The sequence below is a fragment of the Vitis vinifera genome, chromosome 15 (assembly GCF_030704535.1).
Source record: "Vitis vinifera cultivar Pinot Noir 40024 chromosome 15, ASM3070453v1".
NCBI lineage: Eukaryota > Viridiplantae > Streptophyta > Magnoliopsida > Vitales > Vitaceae > Vitis > Vitis vinifera.
This window is the reverse complement of record NC_081819.1, coordinates 17,780,505-17,803,294: the sequence shown is the minus strand read 5'-3', so window position 1 is coordinate 17,803,294 and position 22,790 is coordinate 17,780,505. Positions and strand designations below refer to the sequence as shown.

The 22,790-nt window shown below is 32.0% G+C and overlaps 4 protein-coding genes across 4 annotated transcripts; 3 read left to right on the top strand and 1 right to left on the bottom strand.

Annotated features, from left to right (window-relative positions):
* Positions 1-1,042, top strand: LOC104881873 (root meristem growth factor 10). The gene is made up of 2 exons (XM_010663352.3): positions 1-393; positions 507-1,042. Exons 1-2 carry the CDS (start codon positions 277-279, stop codon positions 807-809), a joined length of 420 nt encoding a protein of 139 aa, XP_010661654.1. The 5' UTR covers positions 1-276; the 3' UTR covers positions 810-1,042.
* A 3,525-nt stretch (positions 1,043-4,567) lies between these two features.
* Positions 4,568-9,291, top strand: LOC100253972 (spindle and kinetochore-associated protein 1 homolog). Its single transcript, XM_010663353.2, has 9 exons — positions 4,568-4,761; positions 4,857-4,981; positions 5,240-5,352; positions 5,440-5,518; positions 6,656-6,723; positions 7,706-7,811; positions 7,896-7,925; positions 8,305-8,418; positions 9,033-9,291. Exons 1-9 carry the CDS (start codon positions 4,665-4,667, stop codon positions 9,108-9,110), a joined length of 810 nt encoding a protein of 269 aa, XP_010661655.1. The 5' UTR covers positions 4,568-4,664; the 3' UTR covers positions 9,111-9,291.
* A 1,651-nt stretch (positions 9,292-10,942) lies between these two features.
* On the top strand, positions 10,943-12,469 carry LOC100248878 (L-lactate dehydrogenase B). The gene is made up of 2 exons (XM_002274126.5): positions 10,943-11,566; positions 11,795-12,469. Exons 1-2 carry the CDS (start codon positions 10,949-10,951, stop codon positions 12,254-12,256), a joined length of 1,080 nt encoding a protein of 359 aa, XP_002274162.3. The 5' UTR covers positions 10,943-10,948; the 3' UTR covers positions 12,257-12,469.
* Positions 12,470-13,279: 810 nt separating this feature from the next.
* On the bottom strand, positions 13,280-13,847 carry LOC100259034 (putative lipid-binding protein At4g00165). Its single transcript, XM_003633873.4, has one exon. The coding sequence runs from the start codon at positions 13,834-13,836 to the stop codon at positions 13,372-13,374; it is 465 nt and encodes a 154-aa protein (XP_003633921.2). The 5' UTR covers positions 13,837-13,847; the 3' UTR covers positions 13,280-13,371.
* Positions 13,848-22,790: the final 8,943 nt, after the last annotated feature.

The following is a 22,790-nucleotide window of genomic DNA, read 5'->3' as shown; positions in this document are numbered from 1 at the left end:
TGTGAAGAGAAAGAGACAAAAGGGAGGCCACCCATATCTTCTTTTCCTTTCTTACTCCTCCTCATCCAAACACCGCCATGTTCTGCAAGAGAACCTCTTAACTCTGTTGAGAAATCTGCATTTAATGCGTATTGTTTCTTTCTCCTACAAATACCCACCACAGCCACAGCCAACAACACAGCAACTACTACCTATATTATAACTACCATACCCTCTACCGGTTCTCTCTGAAACAACACACAATTGCCTTTTTCCCTTTGCAGTTTAATTTTGGTTATGAACATGTCCATCGTATCTTGTTTTCTTCTTTTCTTTCTGTGCATTTCTTTGAATGATAATGCATGTAGCGCTCGGCTTCTTGGTGCAGAAAAGAAGTTCCTTCTCTCCAACAAGGTTGGTGTATGAACTTTTCCATTTTGATCATCACTTCTTGAATTTTATTTGATATATAGGATTTATTAGTGAGCAGTACTTGAATAAATAATCTTCCATACTTGGGCATGCAGAATAATGGTGGTGAGAAGGTGATCAATCCAGATAAGATTTCAGTTACAGCAGATGACCAGAAGGCTTCCTTTTCAAACAAACTCGAGGCGGCCATGGGGGATGGCAACAAGATTGAGGAGAGTGCAATTCATGAAGCCACTCAAAAGATCAAGGACGCAGGACAAATTTCAGATCATGTTGTTCAAAAAGGGTCTCTGGGATCATTTTCTTGGACTGTGCCTCGCACGAAAAACAGCGATAAACACCCGGGTTTCAACTTGGACTACGCACCACCAAAGATTCACCCTCCTTCTCACAACTGAACAATTAACCAAGTATAAAGAGCTGCAGTTGAGCCTCAAGCTCCAAGGGCTCAAGTTACCAAGTATTTTCTGCTGCTACCACATGCGACAAAACTTACACCTTAGTTATAACTCCATAACATATATGGGCTGTTGGATTTTATGTGTTTCCAAGCCTTTTTATGTCCTAGTTACTGTACATCAGATAATGTTTTTGAGTGAGAAATATATCGACTTTCTCCATTATTAATCAACTTCTTCTTCGTCATCTTCTCATTAATGGGTAAATCAATGTTTGCTGATAGGGAAGGACTGCAGAAAATGAGAGGTTAATACCATCTTTTTCATGTGGGTTTGCTACATGCAGCTAGTTGCACCATAGCCATGGCATATATATTTATATATACATGCATGCATGCATGTATGGTGATGATGCATGCGTGGTTTCTTGAATTCATATCCCTTGAATTGTTCTCCTCCATTTGTTGGGGATGAGACTACAGAGTACAGAGTGCGTTCAGAGGTTGTGAATGAAAGAAATAAAAGAGAAGATATTGAGGGGGGGTGGGCATGTAGTTCGTTTGAAGAGTGGTAGTTGGTTCTTCTTAAATGAGGTGACAGTTATCAGTTAGTCTCTGCACTTTCGGTTGATGTTTGAAGCTTCCCTCGCACATGGTCTTTGGTATGTTGGTCTCAAGCAATTAATCTTCTTCTCCTCTATGTGTGTGTTTTGAGAGAAAGATACATCATATCTTCTGCAACTAGCTATCCTATTCATACCCTTCTCGTATTATTGCCATTCTATTTTTTATACTTACAATTTTTAATCTTCGTATCACTTATGTACGTCTTACGTTGTGTTTGTTTTTCTAAATTTTTATGACTTATTATAAAATAGAAAAAATCAAAATATATAAATTTTTCTAAATAGAAAAAATAACATATTAGTTTTTTTTACTTTTTAATACTTAATAAAAATAAAATATTATAAAATATGGTATTTATTTTTTTACTTAATTTCAAATAAAACCTTAATGTTTAATAGTGTTAAATATTAAGTTGTTTATTTTTCTAGTATTTTATTTATATTAAGTATTAAAAAGTAAAAAAAATCAATCTATTATTTTTTCTATTTAGAAAAAGTTGTATATTTTGACTCTTTTTATTTAGTAAAAAATTTATAATAAGTCATGAAAAAATAGAAAAACAAATAACCTAAATTTTGAAAACAAATTGCTTTCAACAAAAAACTAAAAAAACAAACACCACTAGTCTTAATCTTAATCCTATACGTTAGTGGTTAGAATGAGGAGACCATCTGGTTATTCCAATCTATGTTTTGATGGTTTCTATGATATGCAATAAATGAAGGATATGTATACATTACAAGAAGTGTTTTGAAGAGTCTAACACTGGTGACATATCTTGGGAAGCTTCCTAGCAAAGAATGGTCCAAGATGGGTAGATATTGACGGGGCAATTGGCAGTCTTGGTGCAATGTATTCAACCCTACAATTTTAATTGCAACCAAACTCTTTCATATCATCAGAAAATATGGCTTTGAAAACTCAGGTATCATGTTAGAAGCTTTTAGGTCATGTGTTCACACCTTATGAAAACTTTCTTTTATTTCCTTCATTTATTGAGCTGTACATGCCAATCTAAGGCAAATGCTCACAAGGCCAAGGTAGCAGGGCTTAGGCTTCATTTGACATAATTTTTTATTTTTTATTTCAATTAAAAATTAAAATTAAAGCCAAAATCATTTTTTTTTTACATATAGTAAAGTTTTAGTAAGATGGTATTTGTTTTTTTTACTTAATTCTAATTTTAAGTTAGGACTTAATAGTATTAAGTATTAGTTTATTTGTTTTTATAATATTTTATTTATATTAAATATTAAAAAGAAAAAAGAAAAACCGTATATTACTTTTTCTATTTGGAAAAAGTCAAATATTTTGACTTTTTTCATTCGACCAATAATTTATAATAAGTCATTAAAAAAGTAAAAAAATAAACAACTTAAAATTTGAAAATTAATCACTTCGAACAAAATTAAAAGAACGAAGACCCTCTAAATATAAAAAAACTTCTCCTATAACTAAAAAATAAATAAATTATAACTTTCACAATAAGTTATTTTTTTAAGTTATAACGTTTTTGAATAAAATCGAACAAACTAATGATAAAAATTCTTATGAAGATAAAAAAAAATAAAAAAAATTGACCTCTCAATAGTGGATCCAAACAATTGATCTTAGTAGCTTCTATATCATTGATTTACTATTCTCTAATACCTCAAACTTGTGGGGTTAAATTAGTAGTTTAATAGAAAGAGTAAAAAAGTGCTATAATTAATTCATATAAATGGTTGCCATATGATCACTTCCGAGGTCTTGATTAGTATTTTAATAAAAGCAATTATTTTATTTTATTTTTTAAAATTGAAGTACATTGATGAGATGAATGTACGGTCGACTCAAAAGTTGGTTAGGAGCAGGTCCCAAGCCTAGCCAGAGACACAAAATGGAAGCATTCCAAGGGTGTCCCCGGAGCACATGAAATACACAAACACATGCATAACTTTAATTTTAAAATCCCAATAAATAAGATTAAGAAAAAAGTTATGCACCATCATGAAAACAAACATCCTGGATCCGGATCCCTAATGAAGGCCACCACTCCACAAATGTGGCATTTCCCCATGAAACCACATGCCCCTAATCTCCATTAGGCGGCCTAGTTAGATTTTGTTTCTGTAATTAACTTTATTTAAGATTTTATAATAAAAAGGTATTTAGTAAAATTTAATACTTTTTACTTAATAACTTAAGTTAATTTTAAGTTAAATTATTTTTAAGTTGTTAACTTGAAACTTATTACTTTATGTATTGGGATTGTTTGATTAAATTAATTTAAAACATATTTTAAATCATTAGATTAACATATTTTTCCTCGTAATAAATTTCATTTGAATTTGTTGAGATGTTTGAATTGTTTTTAAAAATGGAATAGAAATAAAAATTTGATTTGTATAGAAATTAAATCTCACTCTTATTAAAATTTTGATTTCTCATTTCTACATGCTATTGTGATCATACTCTGGAGTCTGGAAAAAATTGTTCTTAATTTTTAAGCTAAGAGCATACTTTATATAATTACAAGTTGATATTAAATATTAATACAAGGGTTGAAAATATGGGTACGCTCAAATACTCTTGGGCAAAGCAAAGGTTAATTAAGGTTCGATCTAGCTTTTCCCTCAACGGGTCAGGAAGTTGGTGATTAAGAATTCTTAATAATTTTTCAATTAAATCATTTAGTAGGTGTTTGGTAAACCAATTTAATAACTTAATTTAGATTATTAAGTAAATTAAATATGTTTGATAAAATAATTTCATAATATGACTTAAAGTAAAAAATAACAACTTTAAGTAATAAGTAAAAATAAATTAATTTATTTTTAAGTTCATATATTTATTTTACCTTTTTATTTTCATTTGTCTTAATTACTTTCACAATCTCCACAACTTTCACTATTACTTGACCTCTTTTGCCCTAATTATAATTTCCCAATACATCCATGTTATTAAATCTTGATAGAAATACTTAATTAATTTTCTATTATTATTATTATTTTTAAAATACCATACTAAAATCTTAAATCCAACCTACTACAATGGACCTACTTGGCACACCAGCCCAGGCCCAACCCAAGACGAAGAGGGCCATATTTAGGTTCGGCCCAGTCTTTTAACCAACCGACTTGAGTTCTTTCAAAACTTCCCGCCAAAACAATCTGTTGGATTCGAAATTTTGAGAGACAGATTCACGGTGGTGAGAACTGAGAATCACAGATCAAGCAGAAGAAGAGAGATGGATGTGAAGGAAGCTGGTACTTCACTCGATTCTATAATATCTTCATTCAACACTCGCATTACGGAGCTTCAAGAACTCGTCATCGGCCGAAACAGTGAGTGACAGAAAACCCTAGATTCCACTGTGTTTTGCTTTTCATACATATCCAATTTTCGGCAGATGAGAACCGTCCATTTTTCCGTTTGGCAGTGTATCCCGCCAGTAGCATTACTGATCTGACGGCGGTCGATGCATCATTGAAGGCGATGGAGCTTCAGGTGCAGGCTATCAAGGACCGCTTGCGAGACGAGATCGAAGCTATTCCCAAAGCCAAAGTAGTTTTCCGTTCTATTTCTGGAATTAGGCCTTGTTTGCTTGATCAGAAAATGCAAGAAAAGAAAGACGAATTGTAGCTAACATTAGTACTCTCGTTGTTAGTTTTGAAGTTATTTGAGAAATGAAAATTCGACCTTGAGAAGACAACTTTTTGAAGATGTTCATTTTTACTTTCATTTTTCGAGAAAATTTCAGAAAATTGTGATCATTTTTGCTGCCAAAGCTTGATGTTGGTGTTGATTTGGATTGAATTGCAGAAACTCATTGATGCCTCCTTGCGGCAGCAGAAGAAATTGCAGAGTATGTATTCTTATGTCCCCTCAAATTTTCCTGATAGAGTGGCGCCCTCAAATCTAGAGTCAAGTAAAAGGTATATATATAATAATTTTGCAATTTTAATACAGTTTCATCTACTCTCTTTAGACTTCCAGATCTGATATTTTCTTTTGAATTCCAGTTTGATGTCAGAAACCTCTAAACAATGTACAAATTTTGGTTCTGAAAAACACGAGGAGGAGCCTGCAGCGCCGCCCAAGGTGATGATCCTCATCTTTTCCTTGTTTTTGTTTTAGAATGGGATTGTGAAACATCCTCAACTCAAATTCAAGTTGGCACAGCTGTAATTTCCAAGGAGTTGCTTCTCTGAGAACTCTGTAGATAAAAGGTTACTTTTCGTTCTGTAATAAGAAATTAAGTTAAGAAACCTTGTTATGACACCAGGGCTGAGATATAGAGTCCCACAATGTGGCCAACTCTCCAACCTAGCATACATTAAAATTTGAACGTCTCATAGGATGAGTTTTATATGCTTCAGATCCTTTTCAAAATGGGCGTATCTTAAATTCCACTGAGGCTTCAGATTATGGATGATTTAACATTAAGCCAATGTGCTATATTATGATCTGAGTTTTAACTCATATCCTAATTTTACTGCATAACGGGGGCTGACTGAAATGATGTTGTATCCCTTACTAGGGATGACACCAAACAAAAGCAGGGGTAACAAATAATGAACTGGATAATAAATAGGTGGAACATGTTCTTCTACCTTTTTTTAAGGAGGTTGACATTTAGGGATTGACACTCTTGTTTATATGCATATGAGATACCAAATCTGCATGTGTATGTAAATTGAAACATTTGGCCATGCTTTGATGGAAGCAAACAAGTTCATATAACCACTGAAAGCTAAAAAAATTTCAAATCATAAGTGAGGTTCAGTATTTACAGTGATGAAAAGGAGGAAGGAATTAGGAGTGAAGCATTGCATAGGAAAATCTAAATAGTTCTTGGGGGAAAATATCAACTAATGTGCCATTGAGAGATGAAGTACTGAAGGAAAAGGTATATGCAAGTATTAAAGTGACTGCATCTAGATCATTCATCAAGGAAGTGAGCTGTTGGATATAACAATACCACTCCAAGATGGATTGAAGTATATTAGTTTAAGTGTTGCCTTAGGCTGTGGAAATATGGAAGAAAACTTGTGTTATACATGTTGAAGTTAAACATTGTTGTATAGCTTAATGAGGAAAACTCCATAAAGCTGGAAAATGATGGCATGAATTGGGGGAAAAAACATAGAGAGAAGCAAATGTTTTTTAAATACATATAGCTGATTTTGGAATGTCAAAACTATCTTAGTCACTTATTCTTTTTGATTGTTCATCCAGGAGAAAAAGGGCCGAGCCCCTCCACCACTGTGGTTTATTACTATTGATGAGCTGGATTCTCTGTCATCGTAAGTACATGGTTCTTCTTTACTGGATAACATATTTCTTTTCTTGGGTTGATCAAGAATCCCAACTGCAAATGTCCTTACGCATCTCCAATGGGTTATTTGTATGCTTCTTACTGCATTCATATCTTCTCCAACCTTTTCTTATGTTTGGGATAGTGGGAGGGTGGGTATAGTTTTGGAATCTTTGATTTTGGACAACCCTCCTAGCATGGTTATCTACAATCAAATGAGGATGGAGCAAGGGCTCACTCTTTTAGCAATTGAAAGAGAAATTGAGGTTGTAGAAGTGGAAAAATAAAGAGGAAAAGAACATGCAAAAAGACGGACTAAATCACTGACGAACCTTAGAATCTCACTAAGGTGACTTAGAAGAGAAAAGAAGACATGGAAGCACCTTGAAATTACTCTAAACCTTTCTAGGAGTCTCTCTTGAAGAAAAGAAATATAAGAGTCTCATCACAAAGTGATTCAGACATCATTATCATTTATCATTATATTTTCATTTCACATCAATTAGCTTTGTTGTAGGCTCTAAGAAAACCTTATAAATTCCAAGAAACCATAAAAATAAAAAGGAAACTCTATCTGTATGTTAATCTATGATACACTCTCTCCCCTAAAACTTGTAAAATTTCCAAATAATAGGAGTAATTAGAAAGTTTAAAAGTCATAGGAACTTTTGTAGTAAGAAATTTTCATCAAAGAAGGTTATAAATTTTTTAAAAATAACTCAAATAAATATTCTTATAGAATGGAAACTACTAGAATTGAAGTTCCAAAAAAAGAAAGAAAGGAAAATAGACTTTTAAAAGAATTCTAATTGAGGCACAAATAACCAATTACTAGCTTAGACTCTAGACAACCTAATGCAAAATCATCCAAATACCTTTGACTGTATCAGCATAGGATTTTATTGTTCCCTTCCTTTTCCTGAGTATGTGTGTCTTTTATTCAATTTCTAGTTCTGTCTCCCTGCCTGCAGATACATGAGGGGAAGGCTTACACTAGAGAAGGTAAATGCAGCTATAAATGACATGGCAACATATGCCGAAGCAAATGCTCAGCTCATTGCAGCCCCAAAAAAGAAGGTCCTCCATTCATATGCCTTTTTATCCTATTTGATTGCACTTAATCTTCACTTGTTCTAACTACTTTCATTTTTCTTCATGAAGTTGGCGGAAAATGTATGGGAAAGGGCCTTGGTAAGTGAACCTAGTCCTGGCTTCACCATCTGAAATTCCCTTTTAAGTACTTGTTCAACTGGAGGATGAATGCCTATTGCTAAGATTGCTATGATTTGGGATCCAGCAGTACAATCCTTATCTCTGAGCATCTGAGATGTGCTGAAAGAAGTACAATCTTTCTAGCATTAGGATCCAAGCTCTCTCTCTTTCTCTCTATCTATCTATCTATCTATCTATCTATGTGTGTGTATTAGGATCCAAGGTGTTATACTTGTTTCACCAATTTCAAGACATCAGCTTGTTAATAGGGAGCTTCGACTAGTCTTCAGCTTCCTGAACATATAAAACAATGTTGACTTGTGCAACTAATTTTCAGTATTACCATGAAACTTTGCAGGAAATAAGAGATATTGCAATGACAGGAGGAGTAAAGGGCAAACATTTTTTTCTTGAAACTGACATCAAAGGACCTGCGCTAAAGCTGGACAACACTGGAAGAGCAATACTAACAGTGAGTGTTCTTATTTGCTAGATACAAGATCTGGGGAAAGGGAGAAAGTTATAATATAACCTGAATTGATGTAAAACTAGAACATAGTCTTTCCATTGAGTACCTGGAGTAAAATTTCTAGCCATATTGTCATAGGCTCTTTTACCAGCATTAAGGTTAGGTTTTTGGTTGACGGGATATGATAGAATAGGAAATACATATGTGAGGATATGATTTCTAATGATATATAATATCCTTGGATATTAAATCTAATATACATGATATCCTAAGATAGTATATCCAATGTGATATATTATGTTATATTTATATTTAGTTTGTAAATATATATTATTTTTTAATGTTTAAAATAAACATTATATTATATTCCAATATTTTCTATTTTGAAAAAATATGTAATTTCTCTTTTATGTTATATATATATATATATATAAACTTCATTACTACATAACAACATTACACAATCATAGTGATGAGATGTTTCTTCCAACAAACAGATACTATCCTTTTTCTTCTTCTTCTTTTTTTCCCCCTTCATTTTACATAAAAAAATAAATGTCATTTATTAGTCAGTGAAGTAAAGGGATGAATCTTTACAGCATATGGTGCTTTGGCAGGTTCTTCGTCACCTGGGTCGCATAAGCGAGATCCGGATCGGGCATCACCGTGTGATCATTCTTTCAAAGCCTCAATGAAAGGACCTGATTTACATTTGGATTAGCAAACCCAAGGTACTTCATATACAATACATGGCTGGAATGTTTCCAGTACCAGCAGAACAGAAATACCTTTTGTACTTTAAATTAACTGGAATGAGTTCGATTTATTAGACATGAAAAGAAAAAAATGAGGTTGATGTATGTGTCCCAAATTCTTGCTTGTATGGCTGGTGACCAGGAAAGAATTGCAAGCGTCAGGTAGACTCAGGAAATCATGATTCATACCATCTCCTAGAATCATTTCAGAATAATCATCATTTTTAGTTGTAACAGTAGTTAGAAAAATGCATGAAGATTAAAATTATCATTTTATTTTTAATAATCTCCTGGTGTTGAGCAAAGGATGGTGCCTTAAACACCATATATTCACTTTTATGGAGCATTGGAAGGGTGGTGTCTAGACAACCTCGGAGAGTAAATTTCAGCCTTTCAAATCATGACCGATATTTTTTAATGAAAACCAATTTGAAATACCAGACGATGAGATGATTTTGTTGGTGGATATACCCAAAAAAAAATATAATCACATGTTACCATGTGATTTGCTTTGAGATCTAATGAGGTGTTACCAAGCACATTTTGATTGGATTGAGAGGAAGAAGATCACTTAGGAAGTTGTTATGGGGATTTTCCTTATAGAAATAAATAAAAAAAGCTTGTCTTATTTATGTTGAATTTGTCTTTTCAAAAAACAAATTCACTTTTACATTAAACTCGTCTTTTGAAAAAATGAGTTCTACTTAAAATCCAAAAAATACAACAATTTTATAATTATTTATGGTATGATTTTATGAAATATTCTACTACTAGTGAAAAAAAACTATTGTTATTACAAGTTTCTCTTATATGCACCTTGCCAATGAACTTGGCTTGCCCTACTGTTAATGCACCTTATTAATGAGCATAGCTTGTGCTACCATTAGCCTTATGGGATGATTTGAGAGTTTGCTTCTATCTTTATTCTAAAATCGTCTTATAGAATGTGACAAATACTCGAACAAATTTGTCCCATTGCTATTTTATAATCTTACAAATTATATATCTCATCAAACAAGTTTTTTAGTGGGAAATATATTAAACTTTGCATGCATTTTATTTTTGTTTTCAAAAACATGTTTTTCAAAACTATTTTAGGAGAGCAAAACTAATTATGGTAATTAAACAGATGAATAGGCCAAAATGGGAATTCAACTTCACTTATTGCCTTGAATTCTAAGCTACACAAAGGAAAAGTCAAGAGCCTAGAAGCTGTAAAAGATGTGGAATTGTCTGAGGAAAAAGAAAAGGAATACAGCTCCCTTCGAATTAGGTCAAAGCATGTGCCTTCTAATTTCAATGGAAAAAGTAGTTGTATATTCTCCATGATTCCCAATCCCCAACAAAGCCAACACTTCAATTCTAGGGGCACTGGTGCGATTCTCAACCATGCCAATGGTTTCCCTCTTGAAAGTAAGTAAGAAACTGATAAAACAATCAAAATATTGAATTGAATAGCAATAAATTTAGGTGCATTCATGTGGGTCTTCACAAAATTAAGAACTAATCATGTTTAATTGAGTGTAATATGGTAAAAATATTTTTAATCCTTAATCAGAAAATGTAAACTTGTCGCCTATAGACTGGACATGAAGAAAAGGAGTGCAAGCCATTTTCAAAGTAAGGACTTAGAATTCCCAAGCTTCGTGGTGGATTGAGTCCCAAGAAAGGGGTTGTTTGGTTACAACTAACCACTCCCAACCGTCATCCCGACTTCCCCTATAAAGCCCCCACTCCAAATCTCCAACCATACAAAAACTATCATTACCATTTCCCTCATGACTAGCATGGAGAAGAGCTCTTCAGCATCCTCCCTCGGCCCACTGGGCCTAGACATAGCCCAATCCTTCTTCAAGCCCATCCAACAGGCGGCGCCACCCTCCCCCACCAAACGCCACACCAAGATTTCAGTCATCGGTGTCGGAAATGTTGGCATGGCCATTGCCCAAACCATACTGACCCAGGGCCTTATAGACGAACTTGCGCTGGTCGACGTCAACCCCGATAAATTACGTGGCGAGATGCTCGATCTCCAGCACGCCGCCGCATTTTTGCCGCGTACCAAGATTCTTGCGTCGGTTGATTACTCGGTCACCGCCGGTTCCGATCTCTGCATAGTCACAGCTGGGGTGCGACAAGGTTCTGGAGAGTCTAGACTAAACCTAGTTCAACGTAATGTGAAATTGTTTTCTTGCATCATACCTCAACTTGCACACTCCTCACCTGATTCCATACTACTTATAGTAACGAACCCGGTGGACGTACTAACGTATGTTGCATGGAAGTTGTCCGGCTTTCCATCTAATCGGGTGATTGGATCGGGGACTAATCTTGATTCATCGAGGTTTCGATTTTTAATAGCAGATCATCTTGATGTTAGCGCTCAAGATGTTCAGGTAAGATGTTTTAATTATTTTTTCTAATATTTAATAACATAATTATTCATATTATATATATATAAACATGAAAAAAATTGATGGTGAGACTTTGAAAAAAAGGTTAGTCTTATGGCTACTATTCAACACCTAGTTTTTGTGGTCAGCATTCCAATTTTCTCCTCCTTTCTCACCGATTTCTTGGCAGCCAATCAGGAAATAAGTCCTATACTTTACCATTTCTTGCAGGCGTTCATTGTTGGGGAGCACGGTGACAGCTCGGTGGCGCTGTGGTCGAGCATAAGTGTGGGAGGAGTTCCAATACTGGGTTTCTTAGAGAATCAACAGATCACCTTCAGTAAGGAGACCCTGGAGAATATACACAAAGAAGTTATCAATAGCGCATATGAAGTGATTAGTCTGAAGGCGTGTACGTCATGGGCGATAGGTTACTCGGTGGCCAGCCTGGCTAGAACCATACTAAGGGACCAGAGGCGAATCCATCCTGTGTCCATTCTTGCTAAGGGCTTCTATGGCATTGATGGTGATGAGGTGTTCTTGAGCCTGCCTGTGCAGCTTGGAAGGAGCGGGGTTCTTGGTGTGGCTAACGTTCATCTAACCGATGAGGAAGCTCAGCGACTCCGGGACTCAGCTGAGATCATTGCACAAGTTCAAAGCCAGCTTAATGTCACGAACTTAGATATTTCCTAACCACAACAACCATTTTGTTGGAAATTGAGTTTGGCTGTCCAAAATGAGAGTGTGTGATTTTTAGGCAGATGCGAAGACTAAAATAAAAACATTCCTATTGTCAAATATAGATTAACATAGAAAAAGGTTCAGTGTATAATGATCCTAGCTGCAGATACATCTTCACCCAAGTTTTCTTATCGTTCGAAGTAAATGAGAAATTACATTTTTGTTTGTTTGCATGTCTGACTTTATGGATACGTCTGGTATTGCAATAGGGTGCCCTTTGTGCTGAGGGCATCGATGTGGATAGCCTTGCAAGAGAAGAATGATCTTTTCCACACAATTGTGCCTCACATCACAGTCTTTGCCAGCATCAAAAGAACAATTAATGGATTTATTGCCTAGCTGTATATTTTTGTGGCTTTCATGGTTTTGCAACTTGAGTTTATCTCAGTGGTAAGCAGATAGCAGAGCCACCGCTTCCTAGAAGGCATGTTCCGTCAAAACCATCATTAATCACTATAACTAAGAGGATTAATGATACAGCAGAGAAAGGGATGTATGGTTTCTCCGCAGTGGTGCTAAATCACAGAATGACCGACACAATATAAGGATTTTTTAATCATTCTAATCAAGAAGCTAAAGAAGAATGAATCAATCATTAGGGTGAAGTAGGGCATGTTGTTTTGTTGAAGATTGTAGAAACATTAGTTTTGATATCTTACATCGGATTGAGAAAAAAGTTCTTGATGCTATATTTCCAAAGACTCATTTTAATCATATAAACATGTTTTAAAGTCGTGATTTGAAAAATATCATTACATGAATTGAACAATGCCACCGAGGAGAGTTCCTCTATATCAGCAAAACAAGAGGTTTAATTTGGTTAAGTATATTTCATTTCTATTGATTTACCTCTCTCACTCAAAATAACGGGAATATCTAATGAATTTTCAAACTAAAATAAGCGAGGTATGATGAATTTTCAAATTAATGGAGGTTAGATGTATTTATGCCTTGTTCTATTATTCACTAATTAGCTTTATATGAAACAAACTTTGCTTTATTTAATAAAGATCATTTAGTACATAAAACCGCAATCCCAAGGACTTGTACACCCCATGACAGTGAAACTATGCACATACAAAGCCTTCAGGAACCTTCTTCCCACATGCATTCACAAGCAAAGTCAGGGCCACAGGCACTTCAACCTTGATAGCCCCCAACACATTGGCCTTAATTGCAGTGCAAAAGCACAATGCAGCTTCAAGATCAGCCAGACCCGCCACCAGTGCACAACATTTGCTGCTAGGTGGAGTCCCAACAACCTCCCCCACCAATCCTAGCCAGTTGGCACACGCCCCAAACTTAAGGGTATCTTTTGGGCACTTAGCTGATTTCTTCGGAGGAGGCGTTGGGACAGTGGGAGCTGGTTTCTTCGGAGGAGACTTTGGGACAGTGGGAGCTGGAGGCGTACTGGGGGGGCATGGAACCCCATTACATGAGACACAAGAGAAGAAGAAGATGTTCAGGAGAATGAGAAGAGCTGCTACCTTAGAACCCCAGGAAGCCATTTCTCTTTTCATGCAGCAAACCATGAGCAGTACTGAAAGGGTTTATATAGAGAAAAATATGTGCTCAAACAGCTTAGTTTGTATGTATATGAGATTGAAAGTAACATCCATGTGAGAGCAGTGGCTAGTATTAGGCCATGGATGGTGTTGAAGCTGGATTTTTAACAATGTGTGATTGGCATCAATGGAAGAAAATTGATTCCAATGGCCCACGTAAAAATGTAGTGGATGATAGCAGCTCTAAATTTTTCTGCAATATCTCAAAAGATTCCATGGCAGAAGAAAAATCCAAGAGCACTGAGGCCCCAGGGAATTGCTTTGTTTCTTCTTGATGATTTCCACTTCTCTAGGGGACCATAGTTTGGGTGGAGGATGTAGCTAAGGTAGGAACCAAGAACTAACCTTTATTGAATCCCAGCTTTTTCATCACACTGGTGTTATAGATCATTGTTGTATTTGACCACACACAAGTCGAAAAAACAAAGGGGAAAATGCTAGTTCCTCTTTTTAATTGGTTGTCGTACAAAATTCGAATGCAGTAAAAGAGAGTTTCATTTCATTTTTTCATGGAAGAAATGTGGCGGAAATTAAGGATTTGTGGTTATCTTATGATATGCCCAAAAATTTCCATTCGGACTAATTTTTCTATTTTATATTGTGAAATTACGAATATGAGAATCACTTTACATCTACAATACAAGTGTCTTAACCATGGTTGTGATGGGAAAATAGTAAAAAATAAATAAATGACTAATTTTCCTATTTTATGTCGTCAAATTACGAATATGAGAATCACTCTACATCTACAATACAAGTGTCTTAACCATGGTTGTGACGGAGAAAATAGTAAAAAATAAACAAATAAATAAAGAGAAGACTTTATTTTTTATTTTTCTAGAAATATGGTTTTTAGAGAGAGACCAAAAACATAGAAAATCAGAAATAGGGATGTCTTCTTAGGAAGAGAAAAGAATATTTTTATTTTTTTTATGGGTTATTTGATTAAAAAGGACATTAAAAACTAACTTGAGAAATCTAATTCTTCATTTTTTTTTGTCATATTTTGACTAAAATATCATTATTTTTTTCTTATGATTTAAAACCTACATGTAAATATTTAAAATAATTAAAGACATTTATATAAAAAATGGGTTGCTTTTTAAACAAAAACATAAAAAATATTAAATTCACAAACATGAGGATTATTTCATTTATGTCAACCAACTGTCCTCACTTTTATTTATTGGGTCAGGTTGGGTCTACCTATTTGGACACCTAAACCCAACTTCGAACAAAATGAAACCCCATGAGATCTTATCAGGGGGAGTGAAAAAAAAAAGTTTTATTTTTTTATTTATATATTATATAATAGTTTTTGGGCAGTTTTAAAACTCTTAAAAACTTCCCAGTTTTATTTGTCAAGTCAGGTTGCGTAAGCCATTCGGACATCCAAACCCAACTCCGACAAAAAGAAGGAGAAGTAATGAAACAGAGAATGTTATTTCATTTCACTTTCTTCTCCTTGCCCATTGCCTTTCTGACAGTTTTTCCTGCCTTCATTTTTTTTCTTTTTTGTCATGGGAAGTTTGAGGTGGTCCAACCAAATCATCCCCCTGTGCCCAATATAATATTCTAAGCATAGAATATACTAGTCCAGATTGGGACAGATAATTGATTGTGTCTAATAAAACAATTAAATTTCATTGAATTACTTGAGGAAGACGTGGTTGACCCGTGGAGGAGGGGTTGTTACTAACCTTACCTGACCCCCAAGAAAGAAATCTTGGGCAACAAGATAGATCCATGAATGTTAGCACTGGCCCTTATTAAGAGGCTCCAAACTGAAGTCTCTCAAGACCCAACTCCCATACCATTCTCAAAATCAAAATGGGCATAATCAAAGGTGGTTTCATCTTCGTACTGGGGTCCCTTTGGGGGGCTTATGTTGCTCGAAACTACACAGTTCCAGACATGAAGAAACTGACCCACACAGGATGTGCCAGGGCTAAGCACATGGAGCAAATCTATCGGAAATCCAAGGCCAAGACAGACGACATCGTTCTGGAAGAGTAGTTGCAGAAAGTCAGTGATAGTAGACACAAATTGTTATGGGGTTGTTTAGTATTGGGTTTGTCTGTGATTGTCTCCTGTAATCTGAACTTAGAAGAGTGTTAGAGGCTTTTATAGATTAAAATGTGGAAGTTATTAGATTAAAAAAAAATAAAAATCCTCTTTTTAATTGGTTGTGGTAGAAAATAGGACAGATTTTTCTTGGATTCTATTTTTTTTTTGTTTTTTTTTTTTTTCTGTACAAATCCAAAACTTGTTATTTCTGATAAGCTTGAAGTGAGGTGGTAGATTGGATTTTTATTTTTTTAAAATTTTTTAATTTCATAAAAACATATAAATCTATTAATATTTTAATAAGATAAACACTTTGAAAAAGTGGGTAGTTTTTTTCTTTAATCCAAAATCAATAAATAAATTTAGAAAAAATATTTTATAAAGATGTAATTAAAATATATTTGTTTTTCCACGTAAATAAATTTATATAAAAAAATTATTAAGATACAAAATTAAAATGATAAACATGGGAAGGAATTTAAAAAAATAACTATGGTACTATATTAAAAAGATCATTCATGATATTTAGAGTAAGTGTAGATGATTGATACTTACATTTATTAATTTTTCTTAATTTGAGTCATTCCACTCCAATACATTCACAAACCATACCTTTCTTTATCCATTTTGCTCTCTTGTCCTCCAATTTCGCTCCAAGGACAAAATTATTAGTACCCCATAAACAATCTATCCAAATTCGCATTTTCTTGTACTCCAAAAGCAATTTATCAAAAGTCTCATTACTTTGTACTTTAAAGGCATCCCTTTGTATCTTTGTGTCCCTTTGTACCTTGATTTTGTATATTTATATCCCTTTGTACCTTCCTCCGAAGAGGATGAACAGAGCGATTTAAGTAAGATCCAATATAGATCCAATTTTCTATTCACTTTAGGGATCCGAGCGGCTTGATGAGGACCAGCATGACACCTCTTTTCCTGAAAATCCATACATCCCTTACCGATGTATGGACAACTAATGATGTTTGGGGCATATGGTCTAAGTTATTATCAGAAGTAAGGGTCTCCAAAAAGCCCGCAGCCCGGCCCGAGCCCATTTCTGGATGGGCCAGGCCATGGGCCCCAAATTAGGCCCGGCCCGGCCATACAGGTCGGCCCGTAGGCCCGCCACTTTAAAAAATATATATATATATATAAAAAATTCAAGAAATGGAAAATGTTACATTAATAAAAATATTTATTGTTAACTATTTTATTCATTGAATGTATACATTACATTTGAAAATGTGGGAAAAGTTTACATTACTACAAAATAAATACATCCCAACTAGGTTGGCACCTACTTATTTGTCAATCATTTGTACTTTTCAACCATAAAAATAAAAATAAAAATATGACATACATTTAGTAAAATATTTTAATCATTATCTCTTGGCGGTGATGGCGAATTAGTGAAATTGAAATGTTGTTCTGCTCTTATTATATAACCAATCATTTCTTCACGACAATAAGATTCATCATAAGAAAATGTTTTTAAATTTCCACTTTCATATTTACCTAATTGCATATAATTTCTAATATCTACATTATTTTTAGTTTTACAATTTTCATGATGCCTTTTTAAATGACTTGTACCTGCATTTGAGCCACCACTAAGAAGTTTGTTACAAATTTTACATTTTTCTTTTATTTCTTTTTTATTATTTTCTAAATTTATTTCTATTCTATCAAAAAAATTCCATATATTTGAAGTAAATTTTTTGCTATCACATGCATTAGATGAAGAACAAGAACCACTTGACATAATTATAATTATTGATAAAATATTATGCTAAAAATAATAAATGTAAAATTAAAATGTAACAAATAAATAAAAGAAAATGTGAAGTATGTTACTAAATTGGAGAATCGAAACAGAAATTCCTTCAAATTTGAACTCTTTGAACCACCAATACTTGTTTTTCACCACCAATAATATTGAATAATTTGAAACAAAATGCAATAATCGGAAATATTGTGGAATGGGAGAGAGCTTAAGAGTTAAGAGAATAGAAAAAAATTGAGGGTATTTAATATTTATAGGGATTTAAATATTAGGATTTTTTTTTTTTTTTTTAAATTTCAAGACCGTTCAACGGTCATATATTTAAAATTGAATTATGAGTGGCATGTCCAACGGTCATGTGACCGTTGAACAGCCAACTCACTTTTATTTTTTTTCAAAAATCATACAACATTTCTAATATATATATATAACTAATGCAAAATAGTTACACAAAAGAGGGTCAGCTCAGTTGGTGGCTAGCTCCTCAAAATTAAAAATTATTTTAATTTTTACCCCGGCCCGCCAGCCCAGCCCGCCAAGCTCGCCCAACTGAGGGCCCACGGACCGGGTCACAGGCCTTAGATATATCAAGGGCCCGGCCCGGCCCGTTGGGGACCCTTAATCAGAAGCATTCTAATCACTCTCATGTTTTTTTTCCTTTTTTCTTTTCATTCTTATCCAATTAATTATTATGAAAAGCAAATCAATTTTATTTTAAATAGATATTTTTCTTATCTAAATGGTTAGTGATTGTTAGAAGCTACTTAGTAAATCTTATATGAATCTATTTTTATCGTATAATATTATTTTTTAAAATTTATTTTCTTTAGATTTGTTACTAAATAAATCACGAATATATTTTCTCTATAGTAATGACAATGTTAATAGATTGTGATATTAATATATTTTTTTTTCATTTTGCTAATAAATTTTATAAAAATATATTTTAACATGGAAAAGGATACCGATGAAAAATAAAAAAGAAATAGAAAGGAATCATCAATTTTTTTTTTTCAAATGGGATGTTTGATAAAACTTAATATTTATTTTTTAATGATTTAAATTAATTTTAAGTTAAATTAACCTTAAATGATTAACTTAAAATTAATTACTTATTTTTTATTTTAAGTATTAAGGTTGTTTAATAAAGTTAATTTAAAATTTATTTTAAATTATCAAAGTGATACATTTACCCTCACTAATTTTAACTAATATTTATCCTTATTATTTTTATTATTTTTAAGTCATAAATTTATTTATAAAACATCCATATTTAAAGGATTATATATATATATATTTTGAAATATTTACTGAAATATGATATATTTTATATTATTAGTTAAAAATTATCTATAATTTTCGATTGGATTCTTTTAAAGTATGGTAAATTTAAATATATATTTTGAAATATCATATTTAAAAAATAAAATTATTGTATTTTTTTAACAATTAAATCTCAAAAATTAGTTGGAACGTGACCCAACTCCCAAGAAATGTTGGGCACTGTCCCTCAGTAAAAGCTCCAAACCGACCCATTCTCATTTTCTCTCACATTCATTCATCAAAATCAAAGGGGGGCTCATGCTGCTAAAAACTGCAGAACTGAGAAACGGATCCACATTGAATGCGCCAGGGCTCAGCACATGGACCAAAACTATGGGAATTCCAAGGCTAAGACAGACGACGTCGTTCTGTGAGAGTAATTGCAGAAGGTCGGTGACACCAGACACAAATTGCTATCACATGTGTATGTATTTGTGTTTTAATTCGAGGGACAATTGTTTTTTGTCATAAAAATTGCATAATTGATACCGGAGGATATAAAATATAAAGAGATCAATATAGGTTTCAAAACTATTTTCTATCATAATATTTGAGAAATGTTATTATCTTAAATTTTTTTTTAATAATTATTTTTAGAATTTTTTTAAAAAATATTATAAAAATATCATTTAAAAAATAAATTTGATATATTTTCAATTATTTTTTATGTACATAATTTTAAATATATATATTTTTCAAGATGTTTGACTTTTAAATAATAATAATTTATTTTTATTTTTTTGGAAAATAATGTATTTTTTTTTCAAATCACTAAATTATATTAAATTTTATTGAGGTTTGCAAAAGAAATAAAATTTAAATTAACTTTTTTTACTTTTTTATTTATTTCATAGTCAAGTTCATTTTTGGAAAGATAAAAAATTCATATTCTTCTTCTCAATTTTCACACTTCCACTTCGTCTAAGTCTAGGGCTTAAATATTGAACTTATATGAATCAAGACTTAATTTTTTGATCCAACTAGATCCGAAACACAATTATCCCTTAATTTTATGGTATTGGGATGGTCTCGTCTCCACTTTTCTCTTCTTCTTTTTTTTTTCTTTTCTTCCTTTCTCTTAGATTTTTCTAACATTTTCTATTGTTCTTCTTTTGAATTTGAGAACATCATCCTGAATTTGCAGAGCAACGTTTGTCTTTTATAGATTAATATGGGTAAGTTCTTCAATAATTAAAATCCATAATCGAGTAATAAAAACTATGAAATAATTCTCAATTTTGTAAATCTAACCATTTCTATATTTTTCCTCGAAACGTTTTTATTTGAAGGGTCACGTTTTTTTTACATAAATATTTTTAATTGTTGTTTCAAGGACATTTTTATTAAAAAGAGAAAAAAAAAATAGAAGATTAGATTTTCGAATGAGGGCTTTCAATAACTCTTTTAATTAAATAACCTTAATTTTTAATTATTTTAAAAATATTTTCATAGAAATTTGCAAAGTCGTGCCTACCTAGCCCCATTTAACTTTTTGTTGAAAAATTTTAAATTTTTTTAAGAAAATCATTTTTAAAAAGATTTAGTCACATTAAAATAATTATATGTTATAAATAATTAAAATATTATAATTTTTTATAATTTATTTTATTGAAAGGTATTGTATTATTATTATTTTATCTATATTAAAAATAAAAAATAAAAAATTAAATTAAATTGATTTTATATATAAAAAACAATTATTTGTATTTATTATTTTTATTTTTAATTGATAAATAATATTTTAAAGGGATTAAAAGTATCAAGATATGGAAGTTAAACGTTATGGGATATTTCACAACACTCGGAATCTGAGAGAGACCACTTGAAAGTCTAAGAGAATACTTCTAATCTTGATTTATCTCAAACCTAAATAAGTTGCTAAAAAATATTGTTTAAAATTTAAAGTTGTTTTTTCCCTTTGCAAATAAGGTTATGTTTGGTTCGAAAAGTTTGAAAGAACATGTAAGGAAAGGAAAATTAAAAATGAAATACAAAAAAATAAAAATAAAAAAAGATTTAAAATTAATAAATTATTTTTATAAGTTATTTCAAATTTATTTTACTTATTTTAACTTTTTAATATTAAAATTAAATAATTTTAAAATATATAAGTTTTTAATTAATTTTAACTATATTTAATCATTTTCCATGATGCTATTAAATATTGTAAAATAATTTTTCTTAAGATTTTTTTTATCTGAGTATTTTTTGAGAACCAAATATTACCGAAAAAAATTTATAAGAGTTATACTTCTTCAAACAAGTATAAATTTCAATTTATTTAATTTTTTCCTTCTTGAAATTTTGGCATAAACACATAAATTTGTATATACAAATTTGTTTTTTGTGAACAAAAAAAATATAATCAAATTTAAATTTTAATTATTTTGAAGGGGGAAAAAAATCCATAAACTATCAGTTAATTCCTTTTAATAAAAGAAAATGATAAATATCATTTAATATTACGTTGAACACCAATTTTCTTAAAAATTTAATCTTGTAGGATTTTGAACCTAGTGATGTTTGTTTTTTTACTTAATTTAAATATAACCTTAATACTTAATAATGTTAAATATTAAGTTATTTGTTTTTATAGTATTTTATTTCTATTAAGTATTAAAAAATAAAAAGTAAAGAAAAATCAATATGTTATTTTTTTTTATTTAAAAAAAACTACATATTTTAGTTTTTTCTATTTAATAAAAAATATATAATAAATTATGAAAAAATAAAAAAAGTAAATAACCTAAATTTTGAAAATAAATTATTTTAAGTAAAAAGCTAAAAAAACAAACAATATAGAATGTGTTTGATAATAATTTTAAAAAACGTTTCTAATATTTTTAATGTTTGAATGATAATTTTTCTAAATATTATAAATATTAAAAATATTTTAAAAAATCACTACAAAATTAACTCTTAATATACATATCATCCTTCCTAATAGATTATAATTAGTATAATAGTTCATATACCCGCTGGTCCATAGATAATTTTAATTTTTTTTTTCTTTTTTCATATTATCCTTAAAGGTAAAAAAAAAATAAAAATTGGAAAAGATGTCCAGCCATTGAAAAAACTAATAAGTTTCCTAAAAAATAATTTTCTTTAAAAAAGAAAACAAGGAAGTGCTTTTAAATGAAGCTTTTGGAATAGGAATAAGCCAATCAAGTGATGAGGAGCGGTTGACTCTTTGCCTTGGAGAAGGGGTTAACGCTGAGGGCGTCCATTTAAAGCTGCATCAAGCTCTGAACTCTTAAACCCATTTCCGTCTCCATCTCGCAAAGCCCTCTGTGTCGGTGGATCAGATCAAGATCAAGATAAAAAAATGGGTATAATCAGAAGCAGTTTCATGTTCATGGTGGGAACCGTCTGTGGAGTGTATATCGCTCAGAACTACAACGTTCCCAATGTCAGGAAACTCGCTAATACTGGCCTTGTCATGGCTAAGCACATCGAGGAGAATTATCGCAAGCCCAAAAAGAATCGAGACGACGACGTTTCCGATTAGACTTCCGTTCGGGTGTCTTCTTCATTTTCTAGGGTTTTCTCAATTTACGACGATTTCTGAGGATCTCTTGTAATTCTCATCGAAAGTGATATTGAGTAATTGAAAAGGGTGATTTTTGTTTTTCATGTTTTGGTGTTGAATCTCATCTCCTCCCACACCCACTGAATTGAGGGGAAAAGGAAGTTTATTTTCAGGGTTTTTTTTTTTTTTTTTTTTTCTGAAATTACTTTCTCCCAA

What these genes read in the sequence shown, in the direction of transcription:
- LOC104881873 (XM_010663352.3), top strand. Translation starts at nt 277, where the DNA reads ATGAACATGTCCATCGTATCTTGTTTTCTTCTTTTCTTTCTGTGCATT. An exon ending in AGTTCCTTCTCTCCAACAAG is followed by an intron (nt 394 to 506) that starts GTTGGTGTATGA and finishes TTGGGCATGCAG; the next exon opens with AATAATGGTGGTGAGAAGGT.
- LOC100253972 (XM_010663353.2), top strand. Translation starts at nt 4,665, where the DNA reads ATGGATGTGAAGGAAGCTGGTACTTCACTCGATTCTATAATATCTTCA. An exon ending in AATCTAGAGTCAAGTAAAAG is followed by an intron (nt 5,353 to 5,439) that starts GTATATATATAA and finishes TTTGAATTCCAG; the next exon opens with TTTGATGTCAGAAACCTCTA. An exon ending in AGCCTGCAGCGCCGCCCAAG is followed by an intron (nt 5,519 to 6,655) that starts GTGATGATCCTC and finishes TTGTTCATCCAG; the next exon opens with GAGAAAAAGGGCCGAGCCCC.
- LOC100248878 (XM_002274126.5), top strand. Translation starts at nt 10,949, where the DNA reads ATGACTAGCATGGAGAAGAGCTCTTCAGCATCCTCCCTCGGCCCACTG. An exon ending in TTAGCGCTCAAGATGTTCAG is followed by an intron (nt 11,567 to 11,794) that starts GTAAGATGTTTT and finishes CATTTCTTGCAG; the next exon opens with GCGTTCATTGTTGGGGAGCA.
- LOC100259034 (XM_003633873.4), bottom strand. Translation starts at nt 13,836, where the DNA reads ATGGTTTGCTGCATGAAAAGAGAAATGGCTTCCTGGGGTTCTAAGGTA.